The 20,143-nt window shown below is 40.0% G+C and overlaps 1 protein-coding gene across 5 annotated transcripts in view; it reads right to left on the reverse strand.

Moving 5' to 3' along the window:
• ZNF385A (zinc finger protein 385A) overlaps positions 1 to 20,143 on the reverse strand; it is a 1,202,383-nt gene that overhangs the window by 425,661 nt on the left and 756,579 nt on the right. For all 5 annotated transcript variants that reach the window (XM_044083966.1, XM_044083965.1, XM_044083967.1 and 2 more), the window contains one exon: positions 16,003 to 16,113. In XM_044083966.1, the coding sequence (XP_043939901.1) occupies positions 16,003 to 16,113 (111 nt within the window). The remainder of the gene's footprint in view (positions 1 to 16,002; positions 16,114 to 20,143) is intronic.

Raw genomic sequence — 20,143 nt, forward strand, 5'->3', positions numbered from 1 at the left:
ATTAACCTTACGTTGTGTAACTCATGCATACCTGATGGTTGGGAGAAGTACAACGTTCCTCTAAACTGTCTACTTTGTAGAGTGTATAGTTATTAATATAAATATTATCCGATGTGCTAGGGCAGTTTAGACTTACTTCTGTGAATAACGGGAATCGAGCTTAAGTGCGTATGAGCATTATTTTAACAGCATTTATATTGATATTATAAATTAAACTTATTTTAGCGCTACGTACATATCTCCAGCTAGAAGGTCTGTTGTACCACATGTGACTATTTTGTATTTTGTGTATTTACGTTAAGCATTAATTAATCACTGTTTCTGTACTGGAATCACTTTTTCTCTGTCCTCCCCTCCCTAATTGCTCTCTCCTATTCCTCTCTTTCTGCATATTACTCTCTCCTATTTCCAGTACTAATTTTGCTCCTGTCAAAACACTGTATCCCTTATGTCTTGCTTTATCCTGACTTCCCTGTAAATCCTGCTTTATCCTGGCTTCTATTTCCTCTTTCTCTTTTTTGCTGCTCCCTATAATTTTTCTTCTGTTTATTTCCCGTTTTTTATTTTCTGTTTCTAAATCTTCTGACTGTCTGTATATCTTCTAAAGTAACTTAAGCCATCTTCTAGATTTTTTTTTTGGTTCATTGTCTCCCTTCTCCCTTTTTGCAGTTACAGCTTCTGCTTATACCCTTTGTCATGTGAACCTTTCAACCAGTGAACAACACTCTACCATTGTATTCAACCTGCCTGGCAGCTCCCTGGAGCTTGCCGTTTCAGACCATTTCATGTATGTCAACTACATATTGTATATTTTTAGTTACATTTGAGACTCTGTAAAGTGCAGCACACCATCGGGACAATTATGTTATTCTGCCCCGCCACGCTTTCTTTTTGATAGCCCGCTCTTCATAATTTACTCTTAGTAAACTCCTGTCATAGCTTTTTTAGCTGCAGCCTCTATCAACAATCTCCTTAATTCATTCTTTCTTTTGCTAGCCTTCCCATTCTCAAACCACACTTGGTTACCTCCTGTACTGGTCATATTTACCTGTAGCCTCTAATTTAACTCACCATAAGCAATCCCTCTATTTTCCTTTCCTAGCATGCCCTTTCCCAATGTAGGCTCCCAGACTCCTGTAGTAGTCATTTCTAACTGCAGCCTCTAGTTTTAAAGCCATCTTATGCAATCTCTCATTCTTGATATTTCCATACTAGTTAGCTTTGTCAAACTTCCGACTTGAAGAGTCAGATTTCCCAATCTTTATTTATTATATAGACCTGTTTTGCTGTACTCGCTCAGGTCTTCCATCTGATGGATAGTTTTTGTTAGACTGCAATTCGCTTACCTGGGCTCATTCCCCCACCTACCTAATAAAGCACACTCAACCAAAATCTCCACCTACAAGTATATCCGTACCAAAAAACACTTCTCCAAAGATATCTTTAACACCCTCTTAAAACATCACAGTTAGTCTCCCTTAAAATAACTTCCCCTCAATGAAGCAGTTGTCTACTTCAACAAATGATTCTTAAACATCTTAAACTCACTAGCTCCTATTAGAAAAATGCATTGCAAATCCACACCAGCTCATTGGCTAACTAAAGACACCATAAACATAATGAAACAAAGAGACAGAGCATAGCTGAACTATCAGTCTTCCAAAACCCAAGCTTCCCTCCACAATTACTGCCAACTATGTCACTTAGCCAAAATTCAATTTCAATCAGACAAAAAATCATACTACCCTCACAAGTTTTGGCACTCCATTAAAGAACCCTTAAATCCAAGACAATCCACTAACCTCTCACCAACCAACCTTAATTCCAACAGAAGCATAGCAGCCCACTTCAACTCACATTTCTTAAACTCTATACTGACCTTAGTAAGCAACAGTACCCATATCCCTCTGACCATCCTCACAACTACTGTCCATCAATCTGTAACCTTCTCATTTCAGACCATTCAGACCACATACATCAAAAAACTCCTTCTTCAACTGAAACCCACCAGACTTGCAGTAGATCAACTCCTAAGCAAATTTCTTAGGCTAGAAGCAGACTCGATCTCACACCCAGTCTCTTTACTCATTAAATGTTCCATTACTGAACAATACATACCAGTACTCCGGAAAATCTCCCATATCATTCCTCTGCACAAGGGTGGCCAATCCACAGAATTATCCAACTGTAGACCCATTGATATACTGTCCCCCCCTTAGCATAATACTCGAAAAATGCATACAAACTCAACTACTGACCTATCTAATACAAAATAACCTTCTCTCCAAATCCCAAATGGCTTTAGACCAAAACATAGCACCACAACAGCACTATTAAGTTTTAGGACTCCATCACCCATCATAGAAATATTAACAACCTTGTCTCTTCCATTTTCTTGGATATATCAAAAGCATTTGACACTGTATCCCATAAAAAACTACTTGAAGATTTATCATATATCCATCTCTCACTATTATACATTATCTGTTTAATAGCTATCTGTCTTATCACCAACGTTCAGTTATCTCGAAAGATGAAACCTCTACCCTTCTTCCTATTACTGTAGGAGTCCCTCAAGGCTCTATTCATGGGCCCCCACCCTTCTCCATCTTTACAAACAATCTTAGCTCAGCATCCACACATTCTACTCTCATACAGTATGCAGATGATTCCACTGTTATTTGGATAGCCCTTTCCCTCCCCGAACTTATATCTAAGACCCAGACTGCATTCTCAGACACAGAGAAGTTCCACGAAGAAAGGCAACTTATAATAAACACTAACAAAACAAAGCTAATGATATTCTCCAATAATAAAACCGCAGAACCTCCTTCACCACTTCATATACTGTCCTCCAATGTCACTATAATTGAACCAGTAGATAGTACAGTTACTTGGTGTCACAATAGACTGTGCCCTAACATATAGCCCTTACCATAAAAAAGGTACATATCAAGCTTGGCTGCCCATATAGGTCAAGAACATTCTTTAACCCCTCAACTAGACAAGCCATAACCAGAACACACCTTCTGTCCACACTAATGTATGCCTCCCCCATCTTCACTAATCTTAGAAAATGTGAACTGCCCAAACTAAAGATAAGCTACCATAAAATAGATTGCTTTGCTGCTGGCCTCCAAAATAGACCCCATTACTGTACAGCCCTGAAACAACTACATGGGTTGGAGCTACCAAACCACCTTGCTCTTAATCAATTAACAATTGCTCACAACATCTTATAATAACCAGAAGCCTGTCCAGCACTAATGAACCCAGTCCAACCTTACAGCGCAACCCGTACCTTCCGCTCATCCAACAAACTACTTCTAAAATCTAAGAGATGCAGCAACATTTCGGTGACTCCTTATTTGCAAATAAAATTGCAAAAATTTGCAACATCATTCTCCACCATGTGCTAAATATTCCTACTACCTCCAAATTCAAACTCCTTCTTAAGGAACATCTAAACAATAATTGGCTCTGTTCCTGTATTACCCCTGGATAACTTTATCTCTCCTCACTTTTCACTTTGCCTTAACTGAAACCTCATATCGAATCTCCTCTTAATCCTCTCTCTCCCCGCTTTTCATATTCCTAATAGTAACCTTCTAATAAATCTCTTCTTCCGCTGACCTCTTTTCCATTCTAATCTTATTCTGCTGAAGGAGTATAGCATGAATTTACCAAAAATTGTTGGCACAGTAAAAATCTGTATACATTGTAATGGCATCAGTTTTTAATAATTCTGTTAATAATGTTAATCCCTGACATTTTATACATTCTGTTCAAACTGCATATTGAAATCATCTGTGACTGTAATTACTGTTTCAGTCATTTTAGTCTGTTACCATTTCTTTTTTTGTTTTTTGTTGTTGTTTTTTTGTCTGTTCTCTTGGGGCTCCCCACCCCCCCATGGACCCCCGCTGAAAATGGGCTGCTGGCCCAGTCGGACTATCTCAATAAACAGTTGTAAAATAAATGACTACATAAATTATCTACTCACTTAAGTGGAATGTACTTTAGCATAATGCCCCAAAACCTCTATCTTTATTAAATTACTTCTTCCTATAGCCCATTCAGTCTGTGCTCCATTGTACTTTTTATGTCCTTTGTAAAGATATGCCTACTGCTAATAAAAAATTGCTACAGTGTAAAAGCTGGGAAAATATAGTTAGATACTTATGCAGAGCAGTGATCTCTCTCTTTCTCTACCTATCTATTTATCTCACATCTACAAATAGCTATAAATATAAATCACATTCACCATGCCCTCTAGTCATCTTTGTTTGGAAAGTTCAGGGAACCCCAATTTCCTAGTCAGTTGTTTGAAAGTATTAGACAACTACAGGGTTAATGTAGTCCTCCTTTAATGAGGTTCTAGTTGTTTTTCTTTTAATGGAGTTATAGGTTTTCTACTTCCTTCCAGGCTAGCTACCATATTACATAATTCTAGACTAAAGCCATCACTGTGTAGTAGATTAACAAATCTCTCACTGCTGCCGCGATGACTCAGGGTTAAATAGTGACCTGGGTGTTAGATAAGCCAGCTGAGAAGAATGGGAGTGCAAGGCCAGTGTCATATCAGCCATTGTGAAATAGCACCAATCTCATCTCAGCTATCCTGAGGCAGGGACACAGCTCGGTCTGCTACAGTTCTAAGCTCCAGTGGAAGAGGAGTTAAATGACAGCCAGTATAAGGATGAGAACATGTGTACTTGGTGAACGGTGTGTGATGTAGGCAGCAGAGGTAGAAAGACTAGTGAGTACATGCAGGACCCAGCAGGCCTGTCTTGTCAAGACTGAAGGGTAGGGATTAAGCTACAAAAAGCCTCAGAGAACACCCCAGGATGATGGGACACTGGGGCTGTTCTATATTTCCTAGCCTGAAGACTATTATATGTTTATTGCATTCTCTCCTTTGTATAGGTTGACCTCTAGCTTGTGGTTGGATAAGCTAGACCTTCAGATCAAGTGAACAAAGGAGATCCAAGTAGGCTGTCATTGTGGATTACAACGGTAGCTTTATAAGTTGTTTGTACTTGCTCCCAGACTTCTTGGATTTAGTGCAAAACTGGGAAATATATAACTGAGAGGCATTTTGTATCTAGCAGTCTCCTATACATTTGCAGCCTGTCCTGGGTATGATAATTCATCATATTAGATACTAAGAAAAATCACATGCATGACCGCATGGTGTTAGAACCATGGCCTTAAGCTCAATGCCAAAAAATGTGCCATCATCCCCTTTAGGAAAGATCCAGTTCCCATGAATTACCACATCGATGGTAGTCCACTGAAGACAGGAGGCATTATAAGAGATCTGGGAACACAGGTTGACAGCAACCTCTCTTTTGACCACCACATTGCCACTGTGGCCAGAAAGTCCTTCTATGTGGCACATCTCATTACTAAGTGTTTTGCATCCAGGAAGAAAGAGGTCATTGTCTCCCTCTACTTTTCCCTCATTAGGCCAGTCATTGAGTACAATGCATTTGGCATGTACCTCACTAAACACCTGCAACAACTGGAGAGGCCGCAAAAGTACTTCACAAAGAGGATCCTAGGCCTTAAACATTTGACCTATATGGACAGACTCAAAAAACTCCAACTATTCTCTGTCTCATATCGCCTACTTAGAGGCAATCTCTGCTTGACTTACAAAGCCATGTCTGACCCAGAACTGTTAGAAATGCTACATCTGAAGAAATCCCAATCCCACCATACCACACATCCCAGAGACCTCAACCTCATTACCACAATCAACAGAACATGCTGCAGGGACAGGTTCATAACCCAGAGACTGCCCATGCTATGGAATAGACTTCTCATACATGTCAAGCAGAGCACCTCACTGGCCCTCTTCAAGAGAAATCTTGATGATCGGATGGGAAATAGAAAATTCACCCCAGGGATCACTCCAGTGGCTATACTCAACAGAGGCACTGGGAACTAAGGTCGGGTGGCACAATGCCAGGGAAATCCTATGGGCTAGGCTTGTAAAGGCTCCAGGGCCATTAGCCTAGTACACACCTATGAACCTATAAACCTAAATGTCCCAAATATAGCACTGCTGAATGAAATATCATCTACTCTGTATTTCAAATGTAAGGCAAAAAGGGGGGAGGGAGAAAGAGAGGAACATCAGTATGTAACAATCCCATAGCTAAACAAAGACAAGCTGCAGCCTTGCAACATGTCACAGCAGGAACACTGCACAACTAATTACATGCATTAAATAATATCTAAGCTGCTAAGCTAATATGCATTTGTGTCATGTTGATCAGATCTGCATACTGAACTACTGTGGCAGAGTAACTAATCTACAAATGACAGCTGTAAGCCAGAACTTTCAGGCAGGCCTGTAAGTACAATAATACGTTTATGAACTAGATTAGGTTGCAGTCTGGATCTGACTATACAACAAATTTATTAGAGTGTTAGTCAAGGGTGCTTTTATTTTCTGCACCCACAGATGCTCCAGATCTCTGACAAAATGGACAGTTGTTTTTTCTGGGCAGTGTCCAGTGGAGATCACAAGATGTACTGCTACCACATGAAGTTTGTCAGAGGATTTACTGCTCAGAGAGTAAAGGAAGTTCCAGCAATGGGAATCTACAGAGTGTTCTGTCAGTGGGAGTCCAAAACTGGTTCTGCTTCTGGGACACCAGAAGACATATTACAAATGGAAGTGTACTCTATGTTCTGCTGCATAGAGTCCATCAAAGATTCTGTTAATGGGATATAAAAGGACATATCATCATTGGGAGATCTTAGACAATGGTACTAATGCAGGTGTGGATAAGGTTCTACTGCATGAATATGAACAGATGTGCTGTCACAGAGAGACTATAGGAAATACTACTAATATCTGTAGAGAAGGCTTGGCTGATAGCATATGAACAGAAATACTATTACTAGAGACCACACAATCACTTATGGGTCCAAAGGAAGTTCTACTACTGGGATAGGAAAGGACATGCTGTCACTGGGAGACCACAGGTAATGGTACAGGGATGGTTTTATTACTGGATTATAAACAGAAGTACTATCACAGAAAGACCATAGGAAGTAGTATGAGAGTGCAGGAATGGTTCTGCTGGAGTGATATGAACAGAAGTACTATTACAGGAGACCATACTATCTTTGAGAATCCAAAGGAGGTTCATAGGTTCATATGTAGGTACTAGGCTATTGGCCCTAGGGCCTATATAATCCTACCCAAAAAGGTACATTGGCTTTCACCATCTTAGAAAATTATTTTCCTGTGCTCCTGTTGAGCAGAGCCACAGAAGTGATCCCCGGGGTGAATTTCCTATTTCCCATCCAATCATCAAGATTTTTCTTGAAGAGTGCTAATGAGGAGCTCTGTTTGACATAGATTAGGTAGTCTGTTTCAGAGTATGGGAAGTCTCTGGGACAGGAATCTATCCCTCAAGCATGTTCTGTGGGTCTATATTAGATGCACGACCACTTAAATGTTTGAATCTCTAAAGGTCGACCTTTAGAGATCGAACAGTTAAGCGGTCGACTTTTTACAAAAATTAAAAAAAAAATGCACAACTGAAAAAAAAAAAAATACTAAAGGGTTTAAGCAGGGGGGGGTGCACCCCCATCCCCCCTTCTTTAATATACCAACTCCAAGATCGCACTTCAGTGTAGGGAATGGGAAATTTCACATTTCCGCACTGTAGTTCACTGAAGTGCAATCTCGGAGTTGGTATATTTAAGTAGTGAGGGCGGGGGTGTGGGGGTGCAGGAGGGCTTGCCCCCATCTTAAACCCTTTCTTCATATTTGTTTTTTCTTTTATGTACTTTTTTACTATTTCAAATGTTTAAGTGTTCAATCTGTAAAGGTCGACCTTTACAGATTCGAACATTTAAGCGTTCGTTCTAGTAATATAGGCCCTGTTCTGTTTTTTTGTGGTGACAAGGTTTAGGTCCCTAGAGCATGTAGCTCGGAGGGATTGGGATTTCTTTAAGTGGAGCATGTCCAACAGCTCTGAGTTTGACATAGCTTTGCATGTTAGGCAGAGATCATCTCTAAGTAGGCGATATGTGACAGAGTAAAGCTGCAGTTTTTTGAGACGTGTGAAATGGGCATGCTATCACAGGAAGACCACAAGTAATGCTATTAAAGGAAGTGCAGAGAGGCTTCTATTGCTGGAAAATGAGCAGAAGTAGTATTACAAGGAGACCACAGGAAATACTACTAAAGGAAGTTCAGAGAATGCTGTACTGCTGGGAAATGAACACAAGTACTGTCACAGCGAGACCATAGGCAGTGCTTCCAATGTGAGTTCATGAAATGTTCTACTGTAACAGTGAAGGAAGCACTTCCAAAAAAGATACTATGAATTATTATCACTGGAGACTTTTGTAAGTGCAGGTGACTTTGAAACAGGACTTGAGTATTTGTAATTCATGCCATGACTTGGGGTTAGGGAAACTTGCCTGTCCGAGCTGAGAAATGCAGGTGAGAAGAAACTTGTACACTGTGGACATATGTTTTGAAGGCTCAGCTATAGTACTAGTCCAGTCATCAAGCCCTGGCAAATAAAACAAGAACTTTATTAGCAATAACCCCTATTACCAGGAAGTATATTCTGATCAAGCCCACCTCTATCTCACCATCTATTTATTCATGATCCCCCCCCCCCAACCTCCACCCCAAGAATCTCCAGAATTAAGGACCACTGCTGGCTGGTACAATAGCAGAATAAAGTTTGCTGCTTTGAACTGATGCTTACAAAGTTTCCTCCTTGATTTCACTGTCCATTCTGCTGAGAGTGCAATCTCCTTGTTGTCTTGGTTCTATGTAGAAATGTTCCAGAAAAGAAGTAGTAGTAGTGAAGGTCATACAGCAAAACTCTCCTCAAAAAGGCTTGTCATTAGTGGTGTTACCACACTAGGCCCTCTGCTCTTTGGTATATACTTTGACTCAAATGGAACATTCTGGTGTTCAAGCTGATTAAGCTGATCTCAAGCATCTGAGACTGACTAGAGTTTGCTGTTGACTGAGACATCTTACTGTCATTATCTCCACAAACTGATACCCATATTTTATTTGAGAGCCTAGACCAAACATCTTGTGTCAAGGTCATGGACTCAAGCTCAACACAAAATAAATGCAGCACTGTGCTGTTTGGGAAAGAAGAAAACGTGCAACACCATGTAAGTGACAACCCTCTCAAAGCTGATATCATTATTAGAGACCAAGTTACTTCTATGGACAATGAACTCTGTTTTGATTACCATGTTTCAACTTTCTTCAGAAAGTCTTTCTTCCTACCTCAACTAATTACCCAGGATATATATCCCACAATTCCAAGGAAGTTATTGCCCTGTCTATTCCTCACAAATCTGGCCTGTAATAGAATATAGTGCTCCTTTTGGCATGTACCTATCCAAAAATATTTGGTTTACTTTACAAACCACAAAGATTACTCTCTTAAAAAATCTTGTTTATGAGCTCCCTACATAAGACAGAGCACTTAAAAGCCTTTTCATTCTACCCTGTCTTGTACAGGCTCTTGAAGGGTGGCCTATACCTGGCCTACCACACTATGAAAGCTGCAGTCCTGTTCAGCTTTGTAAATCTTTAAAATATCGACATACCACCAATGTCCACTGCAAAGACCTACCTCTACATTACAATATCAATGGAATCTGTTGGAGGATTCCCTACCTATGGAAAAAGCTCCTACTGCATATCAAACAATGTAGCTCCATAACCCCCTTTAAAACAAGCCTGAATATGTAGATGAACATGTGTAAGTTCAATGAAGGGCTTCCATCTCAGACTCTTACAGACTTAGAGAGAAAGGGGGAAAGAAAGGGGGTTAGTGGGTTTTGTAGCAGTAATTCTACCAATGGCCTTCTGGACCAATAGAAAAATACAGTTGTGTATACTTACCATAAATGTAGATGTTCGAGTGTATTCACTGTTGCAGTCATCACATTTGGGTTATCTGCTTGCAGTAGCCCTCAGTAGGCCTGATTATCAAAGTCTTGGGTCCTGCGTCGGTTGCTGTCTCATCTTCCATGACGTCAGGTAGTCAGGGGTATAAAGCATGCAGCCGACTCCATTACATCAGTTTTTCTTGCCCCAGATGTCAGGTGTCCCATAATGGGAAGCAATTATATACAAGGTTACATCTCCAACAAAAAATCAAATACACCAAAAAGCTTTATGTATAGTAAACAAGAATAGAGGTATAGTCAACAGAAGTTAGGGGGCTGGAGGGAAGGTAACTAGGACTGTAACAGTGAATACACTCGAGCATCTACATTTATGGTAAGTGTACACAACTGTACTATGTTCTTCATGTTTCACTGTTGCAGTCATCACATCTGGGTAGATTCCCAAAGCTAATTATGGGAGGAGGCAATTAGATAGCATTAAGACCAGCTATAAGGCCCTGCAAGACTGCAGTGGCAAAGCCAGCTCTGGATTTAGAAAAAATTGGCAAGTAGTAATGCTTGGTGAAGGTATGTACACAACTCCAGGTAGCAGCTTTTAGGATGTCCCTGGTAGGGACACCTCTGAGAAAGGCTGTAGAGGTAGATGTAGCCATGGTTGAATGTGGTCTTATCCCCTGTGGGGTAGGTTTTCCATGGTGCTTATAGCAGAAATGAATGCAATGGCCTGTCCACTTAGAAATGGTTTACTTTGAAATGGCCTTCCCCTCTGCCCCTGCAGCAAATGCAACCAGCAGGTGTTCAGATTTCCTGAGAGGTTTAGTCCTGTCCAAGTAAAATCCAAGTTGTCTGTGCACATCCAAGGAGTGTAGTATTCATTCCCCTTTGTCTGTGGATTAAAAAAGAGGGTTGGCAAATGAATGGACTGATTAAGGGGCCACACTGGATACCACCTTGGGCATGAAGGAGGGATTGGTCCTGAGTGACACCCTGTCTGCATGAAAGATGATGAAAGGCTCCACTGCCATGAGGGCCTGTAATTCAGACACCCTTCTTGCTGAAGTGATGGCTAGAAGGAAGGCTGTTTCCAAGAAATGAATTTCAACTCTGCATTTGCAGCTAGCTCAAAGGAAGGTAGCTTGAGCTTTTCCAGTACAAAGTTAAGGTCTCAAGCTGGACTAGGAGCTCTCCTGGGTGGTCTTAAGTTTTTGGCCCCTCTAAGGAATTGCTTCAGCAGTGGATGAGACAAGAGGGGTGGTTCTGTATTGTAATGAGCTGAAATGGCTGAGGCATGAATTTTGATGGAGGAAAAGGAAAGCCCCTTGTGAAGCATCTTAGTTAAGTATTGAAGAATCTGAGGTAAATTGGGCTCTGCTGTGCCCATCCCCTGAGTTTGGTTCCAGGAACAGAATCTTTTCCATTTTTCAGCATAGGATTTTCTAGTACTAGGCCTCCTTGCCTCCAGAATGACATCCAACACTTGTTTACTGAGGGATGGTAATGGAGAGATCAGGTAATTAGCCAGGCTGGCAGGTTCAGGGTTTGAAGCCAAGGGTGCAGAATCTGGCCCTCTTGCTGGGACAGCAGGGTAGGGGTCTGAGGCAGGTGCCATGGTGCCAGCAGTGACACATTGCACAAGAGGGAGTACCAGTGTTGGCGTGGCCAGTCTGGTGCAATCAGTATTGTCCTTGATTTGTCCTGTTTGATCTTTAGTAGTACCTTAGAGAGGAGAGGCAGAGGGGTAAAGTAATAAACTGATAGGTTTTTCCAGGAAAAGGACAGGGCATTCACTTTCCAAGCTTGTTTGTGTGGAGTCCTTGTGCAGAATTTACCCAATTGGTAGTTCTGGGGGGGGGGGGGGGGGCAAACAGGTCTATCTCTGAGCTCCATTTGTTTCTCAACATGTTGAATATCTTTGGTTCCAGTTTCCACTCGTGTGGGTCCATGAGATTTCTGCATAGGTCATCTGCCATTGTATTTACTTTTCCTAGTAGGAATTGAGCCTGTAGGTGCACTTAGTAGCTGAAGGCTGTGTTCCACAGAGCCATGTCTAGTCTGCAGAGAGGATATGAGTGGGTTCCCCCCTGCTTGTTTATGTACCACATAACAATGGTGTTGTCCGTCTTTACCAATAATTGTCCTGGAAGAATGTGGTCCTTGAAGGCTGTCAGAGCATTCTGTACAGCTAACATTTCTTTTTGATCGCTATGCAGGTGCTTTTGACTTAGGCTCCATTTGCCCTGAATGCACTGCCCTGCCAAGTGAGCCCCCCCACGCACAGTCTGATGCATCTGTTGTTAGGGTTTGGGTGGCAGGGGGTAGAGTGAATGGCAGTCCCTTGTTTTGGTGGCAGGCCTCTGCCCATCAAAGGAACTCTATCTGTAGACAAGGTATGATAGGAATCATTGAGTCTAGATCCTGAGAATGTTGACACCATAGGCTTTTTAGATACCATTGTAGTTTCCTTATATGCAGTCTTGCATATGGAATTAGTAGAATGCAAGAAGCCATGAACCCCAGGGCTTGCAGTTTTTTCCTTGCAGATAGCTGGGTCTTTGTGCCCAGTAGTTTGAAGAAGGCTGTCAAATGAACTTGTTTCTCTGGGAAGTTGTATTCAAGCTTGCTCCCAGGAATACAATTTGTTGGCAGGGTACAAGATGGGATTTCTTTTCGTTTATGGTGTACCCCAGAGACATTAGAAATTTCTTTACAAATGCCAGATGATTTAATAGTATGTCCTGGCTTTCTGCCTGAATTAGACAATCGTTCAGGTTTGGGTATATTTGAATATTTCTTTGCCTGCAAAATGCAATGACTATAGAGCTAGGCACTTTGTGAATACCCTGGGTGCAGTAGATATGCCAAAGGGCAGTGCAGAGAACTGATAGTGCATGTAGCCTGCTCTGAAGCATAGGTATCTTCTGCAAGATTCCCTTATTGGGATGTGCAGGAAAGCTTCCTTTAAATCCAGTGTTGCCAACCAGGCATCTTTGCCTAGCATGGGAAGCAACTGATGAAAAGTTAGCATCTTGAATTTTGAGATTACCAAAAATGTGTTTAGGATAGACAGGTCCTGGATAGGATGCCAGGAATTGTCTTTTCTGGGTACCAGAAAAAGTCTTGAGTAGAAACCTTGCCCCCATTCTTCTTCTGGGACAGGTTGAATAGCCCTGATGCTTAAAAGAGAGAGGACTTGCTTTTGAGCCTCTTCCCACTGATTTGCGGTAGGTCTGGCCAACCTTTTGGGGTTGATAAGGAGTGGAAGTGGAATCTGTATCCTTGGGAAACTATATTTAAAACCCATTTGTCCTTTGTAATGAGTTCCCAATTTTTTGCATGCAGGGAAATCTTTCCCCCTAAAGGAACAGTCAGTTGAGCAGGGCTTGGAAGGTTTAAAGTTAAGTCATTGAGACAGTTTACTATAGGGAGGAGTCTTACTACTCCCTGCTTTGGAAGTGGGAGCCCCCCACTGCTTAGGCCTGTGAGTACCTTGGGACTGAAGCCTGGGTGTTCTGCTGGTTCTGGGTTTGGATTGAGAAGGCCTGGAAGAGGCAGGAAAGGATCAATTCTTAGAGGGCCAATGCCTACTAAATCTGGGAGGCTGTACTTGCAGGAAATCTTTTAATAGTTTGCATAGATTTAACTTTTTCCTCCATCTTTTTAAGTACTGCTCTGTTGCCAAACAGGCGGTCTTGATTTAAGAGAGCATCCAGTAATTTAGCTTTAACATGATCTGGCAAAGATTGCTCCTTAAGCCAAGCATGCCTTCTAAGTACAGACCCAGTGACAGCAGCCTTGCAAGATGCCTCTAATGAATCAAAACCACATTGCAAAGTATGTTTTCCAACTTGTTCAGCAGAATGCATTAAATCCTGTAATTCTTTATTTTCAGCACAGTCAGGAATCAACATAATTTTCTGTTTAAGTAATCCAATAATATGTTGCTGATACTTTAACATATGAAACTGGCAGTTTAAGGCCCTTATGGCCAAAGTTGCAGAGGTGTATATCTTCTTACCCCATCTATCCAGCGCCCTGGAATCTCTATCAGAGGGGGTAGGATTTTTGGCAGTAGTAGCCTTAATGCCCTTGGGTTCCTGTGAAATGGTCTCAGGATCCGCAGTAGGATTTTTAAAGAGGAACTTGTAAGAGTCAGTCAGGTACCCTGTAATGCCTATCAGGTTTTCTGGGAGGAGGAAGTAAAGTATCAGGGGCCAGGCTAGATTCCAAGAAGGCATCATCTACAATGTCCAGTACAGGAGGGATAGCTAAAGGCCTGTGTTGAGGCAGGAGTAAGAATTCCCTAAGCCTCTTTTTGGAGTCAGAGTAATCCTGGCTTTCCCAGCGGAAATGCTCCCTAAGAGTATGCAAAGTTTCACCAAAAGAGATATCCTCTGGAGGGGAAGCAGAGGGAATGAAGTCTTCTGCATCAGAATCCTCATAGGTGGATAAGGGCAAATCCTGGTCATCAGAGAAAACAGAAACTTCAGAATCCTGGTCAGAAGAATCAGAAGGAAAATCAGTCCTAGGTCTCTTAGAGGGGCAAGGGTGGCTTCCCCTGATTAGAGTAATAAGGTCTTCAGCCATTCTTATCATTTGTTTTTAGGCATAGTGGCCTGACCATGTGGTCTGGGTGTCAGTTTTCTAGGCATGGATCGTGTTTTAGGCCTTGAAGAAGAAGATGGCATTGGTTTAATATGCAAGTCAGTAGGCCTGAATGCACCCTCAGAAGCCGGTGCCCGCACAGTGGCTCCGGACCCATCCAAGGTAGAGACATCCACAGGTTCCACAGTTGAAGAACCATCTTGCGGCATACCAGACTCTGAATGGGTCTCAGTAGAGGCCTGCGAATCTGAAGTAGCGGGTATCAGGGGCTGTGAAAGCACCTCACTGAGTACCGGTGAACTGGCGACTAACTTAGGAGAAGCGTCAACGGTAGCTTTGGACCTATACGGTCTGTCTCTGTCTCTATCTTTGCATTGTTTTGGAATGTCGGTAGTCAGGTGGCTTACTGAAGCCATTTCTGGATAATTGAACCGAGTACCAAAATATTTGGATGCGTAAATGAACCGACGACGAATAGTACATGGTTTGAATAAGGCACAAAACCGACAGCGAGGTACATCGTGGTCTGGGCCTAAGCAAGGAATGCAGTACGAATGAAAATCTTTATGAGGTATTTGTTTTCCACAAGAAATACAATTGTTAACTTTTACTGACATCGGTTTACAGCAAGAAAAGGGATCCCCAATGAGGTACTTAGCTTATCTGAAGACTTCAGATCTGAAACTCAAAAACAAAAATTTCAGGAGTCGGCCGACCGGCACTTGTGAACTGCTTCTGCTTCGGGCAACACACGGCAAGAAAGACTGATGTAATGGCATCAGCTACATGCTTTATACCCCTGACTACCTGATGTCATGGAAGATGAGACAGCAACCGACGCAGGACCCAAGACTTTGATGATCAGGCCGACTGAGGGCTACTGCAAGCAGATAACCCAAATGTGATGACTGCAACAGTGAAACACGAAGAACATCCTATGATCCTTTGGATGCACAAAATGCTGGTGCTATCCTCTTGTGAAAAGAGCAGATGCTTTCTTATTATGGAAAACAACCCAGCACTTTGAGTGTGGCATAGAACAGGTCTAATGAGGCAGACTTGAGCAATCCTGAAGGTAGAAAAGTCAGTCTAATGATCTAGACAATTTAAAGGAAAATAAGTCAGACTGTATAAAGGAAAAAAAATAACAGCCCAACCTAGAATCTGAATGACGTGGTGGGATAGTAGAACATACCTACTGTACAAGAACAAAGAAATATACCATGCTGATACTGTAAGACAGATGGGCTGTTACTTATTCATGGGAAACATCTCAAAATGATTTTCTAAGAAAGAAAATGAACAAATAATATTCTTGGCTTGAAAACTGCAGATAATGTGGATTTTGTTTGACTGTTGTACAAGCCTGGAATATAGCCAAAGTCTATCTTTTTTATCTCCTTGAGCACAGCTGCAAAGAAAGAAAAAAATTACAAATGTGAACAAGACATAATGTAAAAATAACACAGCTGGACTTACCTCAGAATTGAAGCGAATTTGACAGACATTGCAAGATATGACTGGCCGTTTTGTTTTTATTAATGGAAACCCAAAGGTATGACTTATTACAGCCTTTTGCACCGGATCCATCTGTGAAGGAAAGACAATTCTGTCAGACATCAGCAGTCCTCTGCAGCAAACATAAGGTGTGTGTAACAAATTCTGTAGATATAAACACATTACCTGCTTCTTCTATAGATATTCTGTACTCAGATTTCAAACATGTTCTTAAAACCTTTTTTTCTTTTTTGTGTACTTCCCTTCTATGTGTTAATTCCATTGAACAATGAAAAAAAATCTATAATGATAGATCATGGTGGCATATTGGTATGGGAATGCAATATCTGCAGCTGTTTACAGTTTATGCAGAAATGTTACCAAGACAAAGTTTTTTTTTTGTAAAAGCCAGGTGCCTGAGGTTACGAGGTAACCTTTTTAACCTTTTCACCATTTGTTCATATTGTGATGTAAAAACACAGCTATGTCATCGTTGTTGTAATTTTCTTGGAACTGTGGTATTATATATACCATTTATGCCTCGACACACTTCCTTTCTAGTTTTTACATGTAATTAAAATACTCTAAATATGTAACAAATACAAAATTGTATAGCATTGTTCAATAGCTCCATTTTCTATTAACCTAGCCACTTAACACGCTTGATATTCAGCATTTCGTACGTGCTCTGCATCCTTGATCTGATTTTACTCCACAACAAAGTTTATTTATTTATTTGAATTTGAAAACCGGACTAGATATCTAATAAATTAATAATTTCAGTCTCCGTCTAGGGAAAAGTATGGCAATACAATTAAAGTATACAATACAGAGTGTCAGTGCAATACAAGGTGTACAACAAGGTTAGAGTAATGTAACAATAAGCTAAACACAAGTAAATGTCCAGAATGAGAAATTCCTTACATTAAACAATTGTTTGAAGCTGAACTGAACTTAATCATTATGGAGAAGTTATATACACTATACACAAGACAGTCAAATCTTGTAGCCTATAGGTAGAGGGATTTACAGACTAAAAACGTTATTAGACAGTGACAGAATATAGTGTGCTTAGATAATATAGCCAGGGGCATAACAAGGACATTCTAATGAATCAGCCATGTCTAGCTGCAGTGCCCTCATGCCTCAAAAATAATAGAAATGTACCATATAACAATTACCCTTTGCAACCTTCCATGAAGCTCCTCAATTTCAGACCTGTACATTGGCACTCAGTATATACTACGCTGAATCAGTAAATAACAAAAATAGATAAATAAACCATTAAAACGACCCACTTAATAACACACTCAAGCACGCATGCACACACAAGTGCACACGCACACAAACATGCACCCACACGCATACCCACACACACACACACACACACACACACACACACATACACATGCACACACACGCACACATACACATGCACACTAATGATGCTTGAGAAGTAGTCAGCCTTATGACACATGTACCTTCACAGCTGTAACAAGGGCATTTAGTGTCAAGGTAACATACCCATTTTGTGCTATCCACTCCCCAAAAAAAAAAAAATCAGGAATTTTAAAGATAGGACAGTATTCTATGGCACTGTGCTGGTATAAAGATGAGTGGCATTCACCTGTGTGAAAAACAGGTAAACTAAAGTAAATTGAATGTGGTGCAGACATAATCCTGTTTTATGTATTACTTTTCTAAAATTAATTTGATTTCAGAGTTGCAATGTTAATGCAACCTTTGTACAAAATGCTTAACCTGTAAAGTTAGGATATTTATTTTAGCACATCAAGTATGAAAAGTTAGGAGGCTCATGGTGCACATTCAACATTCCAGCTATCAAACAGTATAAAATATGAGGAGATGAGGCAGTGCTGTAGTAAAGCTTGTTTTTTTCATTGCTTCCACTCAGTAATATTGTTCTGTTCAGTTATCAGACAGCAGATATCCTGATGTTTACCTCATTTCCAACAAAGCAAGAAAAACTTTTGAACTTCTCATCCAGATTTTTTGCAGAAAATTTTAATGGAATTATTCAACTTTAATACGCAATATTTTTTTTCAGAAAATATAATACCTCGGTCATCATTCTGGGACTCAATTTTGGATTGAAAAGTAACAAAGGCTTTGAAGACATTTAGGCAAATTAACATCTTCAGTCCTTTTTCACCTACTGTATTTATTACACAGTCAAAAGAAATGTATATATATATATATATATATATATATATATATATATATATATATATATATATATATATATATATATATATATATATATATATATATATATATTTACTTTTACTTACCTCTGTCAAATGGCGCTGTTATCTAATTGAAAATTTTTGATACCAAATGACAAATATGCACGTCAACACACTACTAAGCGTGTGCTGAGAATCATTCTCAGCAGATGCAAAAAGTGTAAAAACAAAATTAAAAAGAAAACATCACATTTTGCAAGGGGGCAAGCCCTACCCTGCACCCCGGCCACATCCCATACTGATTACATATTCTAACTCGGATTGCACAATTCTCAGGAAAAGGGCAAATTTCCCAACCCCAAGAATTGTCTGATCTGCTACTTTTGTTGACAGGTGTTGACCAAATTGAGTTGACTAAACAGATTTTGACAAAACTGTTGTTTGACAATACTAGTGCCTTCCACATATGTGCTGACTATAGGAAATTTAACGAGATCATCTGAGTACTCCCCTGCCCTTTTTGATAGGTACTGAGGGATCTTTTACATCCACCTGAGCTACTAAAAAATCAGGCAGGCAGTGCCTCAGTTTAGCATCTCATCAGAAGGACGACACAATAAGGAGTGCTGCACCCCCCCCCCTTTGCTGCACTTAATCCAACTACTTGGGGTGGGAATAGAATTCACATTTGCATTAAAGGCAAGAATGCTGGTTGTTGAGTTACTATAACTGCTAAGTGTTGGACAAACATAACTATGATTACATTTTTGCAATACAAATCTCCAGTTGCTTACGATGAAGAAGTCTTTAACTCATCTTCAATGCATAATAAATCCTATTGAGACAGATATATTTACCTTTTTTATGCCAGCAGAAATTCACCTTCACTCACTAATTGATATTAATGTCAGCTGCTAATACAGCACTAAGAATATCTGCCAAGTTTTTTACCGTCAGAATATACAAACAGATTCATGCAAGAAGCACACACAAACACAGAAGTACAAATACCAAAAGGACTTAAAAGGATGCAAATAAAATTCATTCAATGACTCCATCAGTAAGGAAAAGATACTCAAGCATATTTCATCTTAAATACTGATTTCTTTTTTTTTCAATAATCATTTTTTATTATTTTTCACAACCATATTACAAATTCACACATTATATACAATATATACAAAATGCTTCCATTGGTTAATTTCACATATATATAAACCTCATGTATTGATCAAAGGTACAGCACTCACAATCAAAAGGAAAATAATAAAAAAAAAAAAAAAAAAAAATCCAACATTAACAAATCCAAGCCAACAATCTGTCTTTTCTGTACATTTTCTATCTAATCTAAGGTTGATTTAGACTATATTCTGGTTCCCGAGAAAAAGTGGATAGTAACCTCTTAAGCCAAAATAATATTAAAAATTTGCTCCCAGATTTTTATGTTGTTGATATTTTTCTTGTGATCACTAATTAACAGTTTATGCGCTAAGATGTGTTTTATTGCCAACACTCTGAAATTTTCCCACGATGTCTGGGCTGGGTTCAACCAATTTGTGGCTATATATAATTTCATTAATAGGCAAATATTCATAATTACAATCGTTTTGATTTATTTAGATTCTCCGGGGGAATATGAAGAATCATAAACTCCCAAGAGAGTGTTGAATTTTGGTAACCCATTTTTTGTAACTGCAATTTTAATGAATTCCACAATTTATAAATGCACTTACAACTCCAGAACATGTGAAGCAAATCTGCTGTCTGATCAAAGCAATGTGGGCATATGGGTGAATTCTTAGCATCAAATTTGTGCAAAGTGAGACGAGTATAGTATGCATTGTTAAATATCATCAGCTGCGTAAATACCAATTTCTGAAGGGATACGGACTTTAATGTTAATTTAAATGCCTCCA

Source organism: Protopterus annectens, chromosome 9.part0 (assembly GCF_019279795.1).
Source record: "Protopterus annectens isolate FY-2018-M chromosome 9.part0, PAN1.0, whole genome shotgun sequence".
Lineage (NCBI taxonomy): Eukaryota > Metazoa > Chordata > Ceratodontiformes > Protopteridae > Protopterus > Protopterus annectens.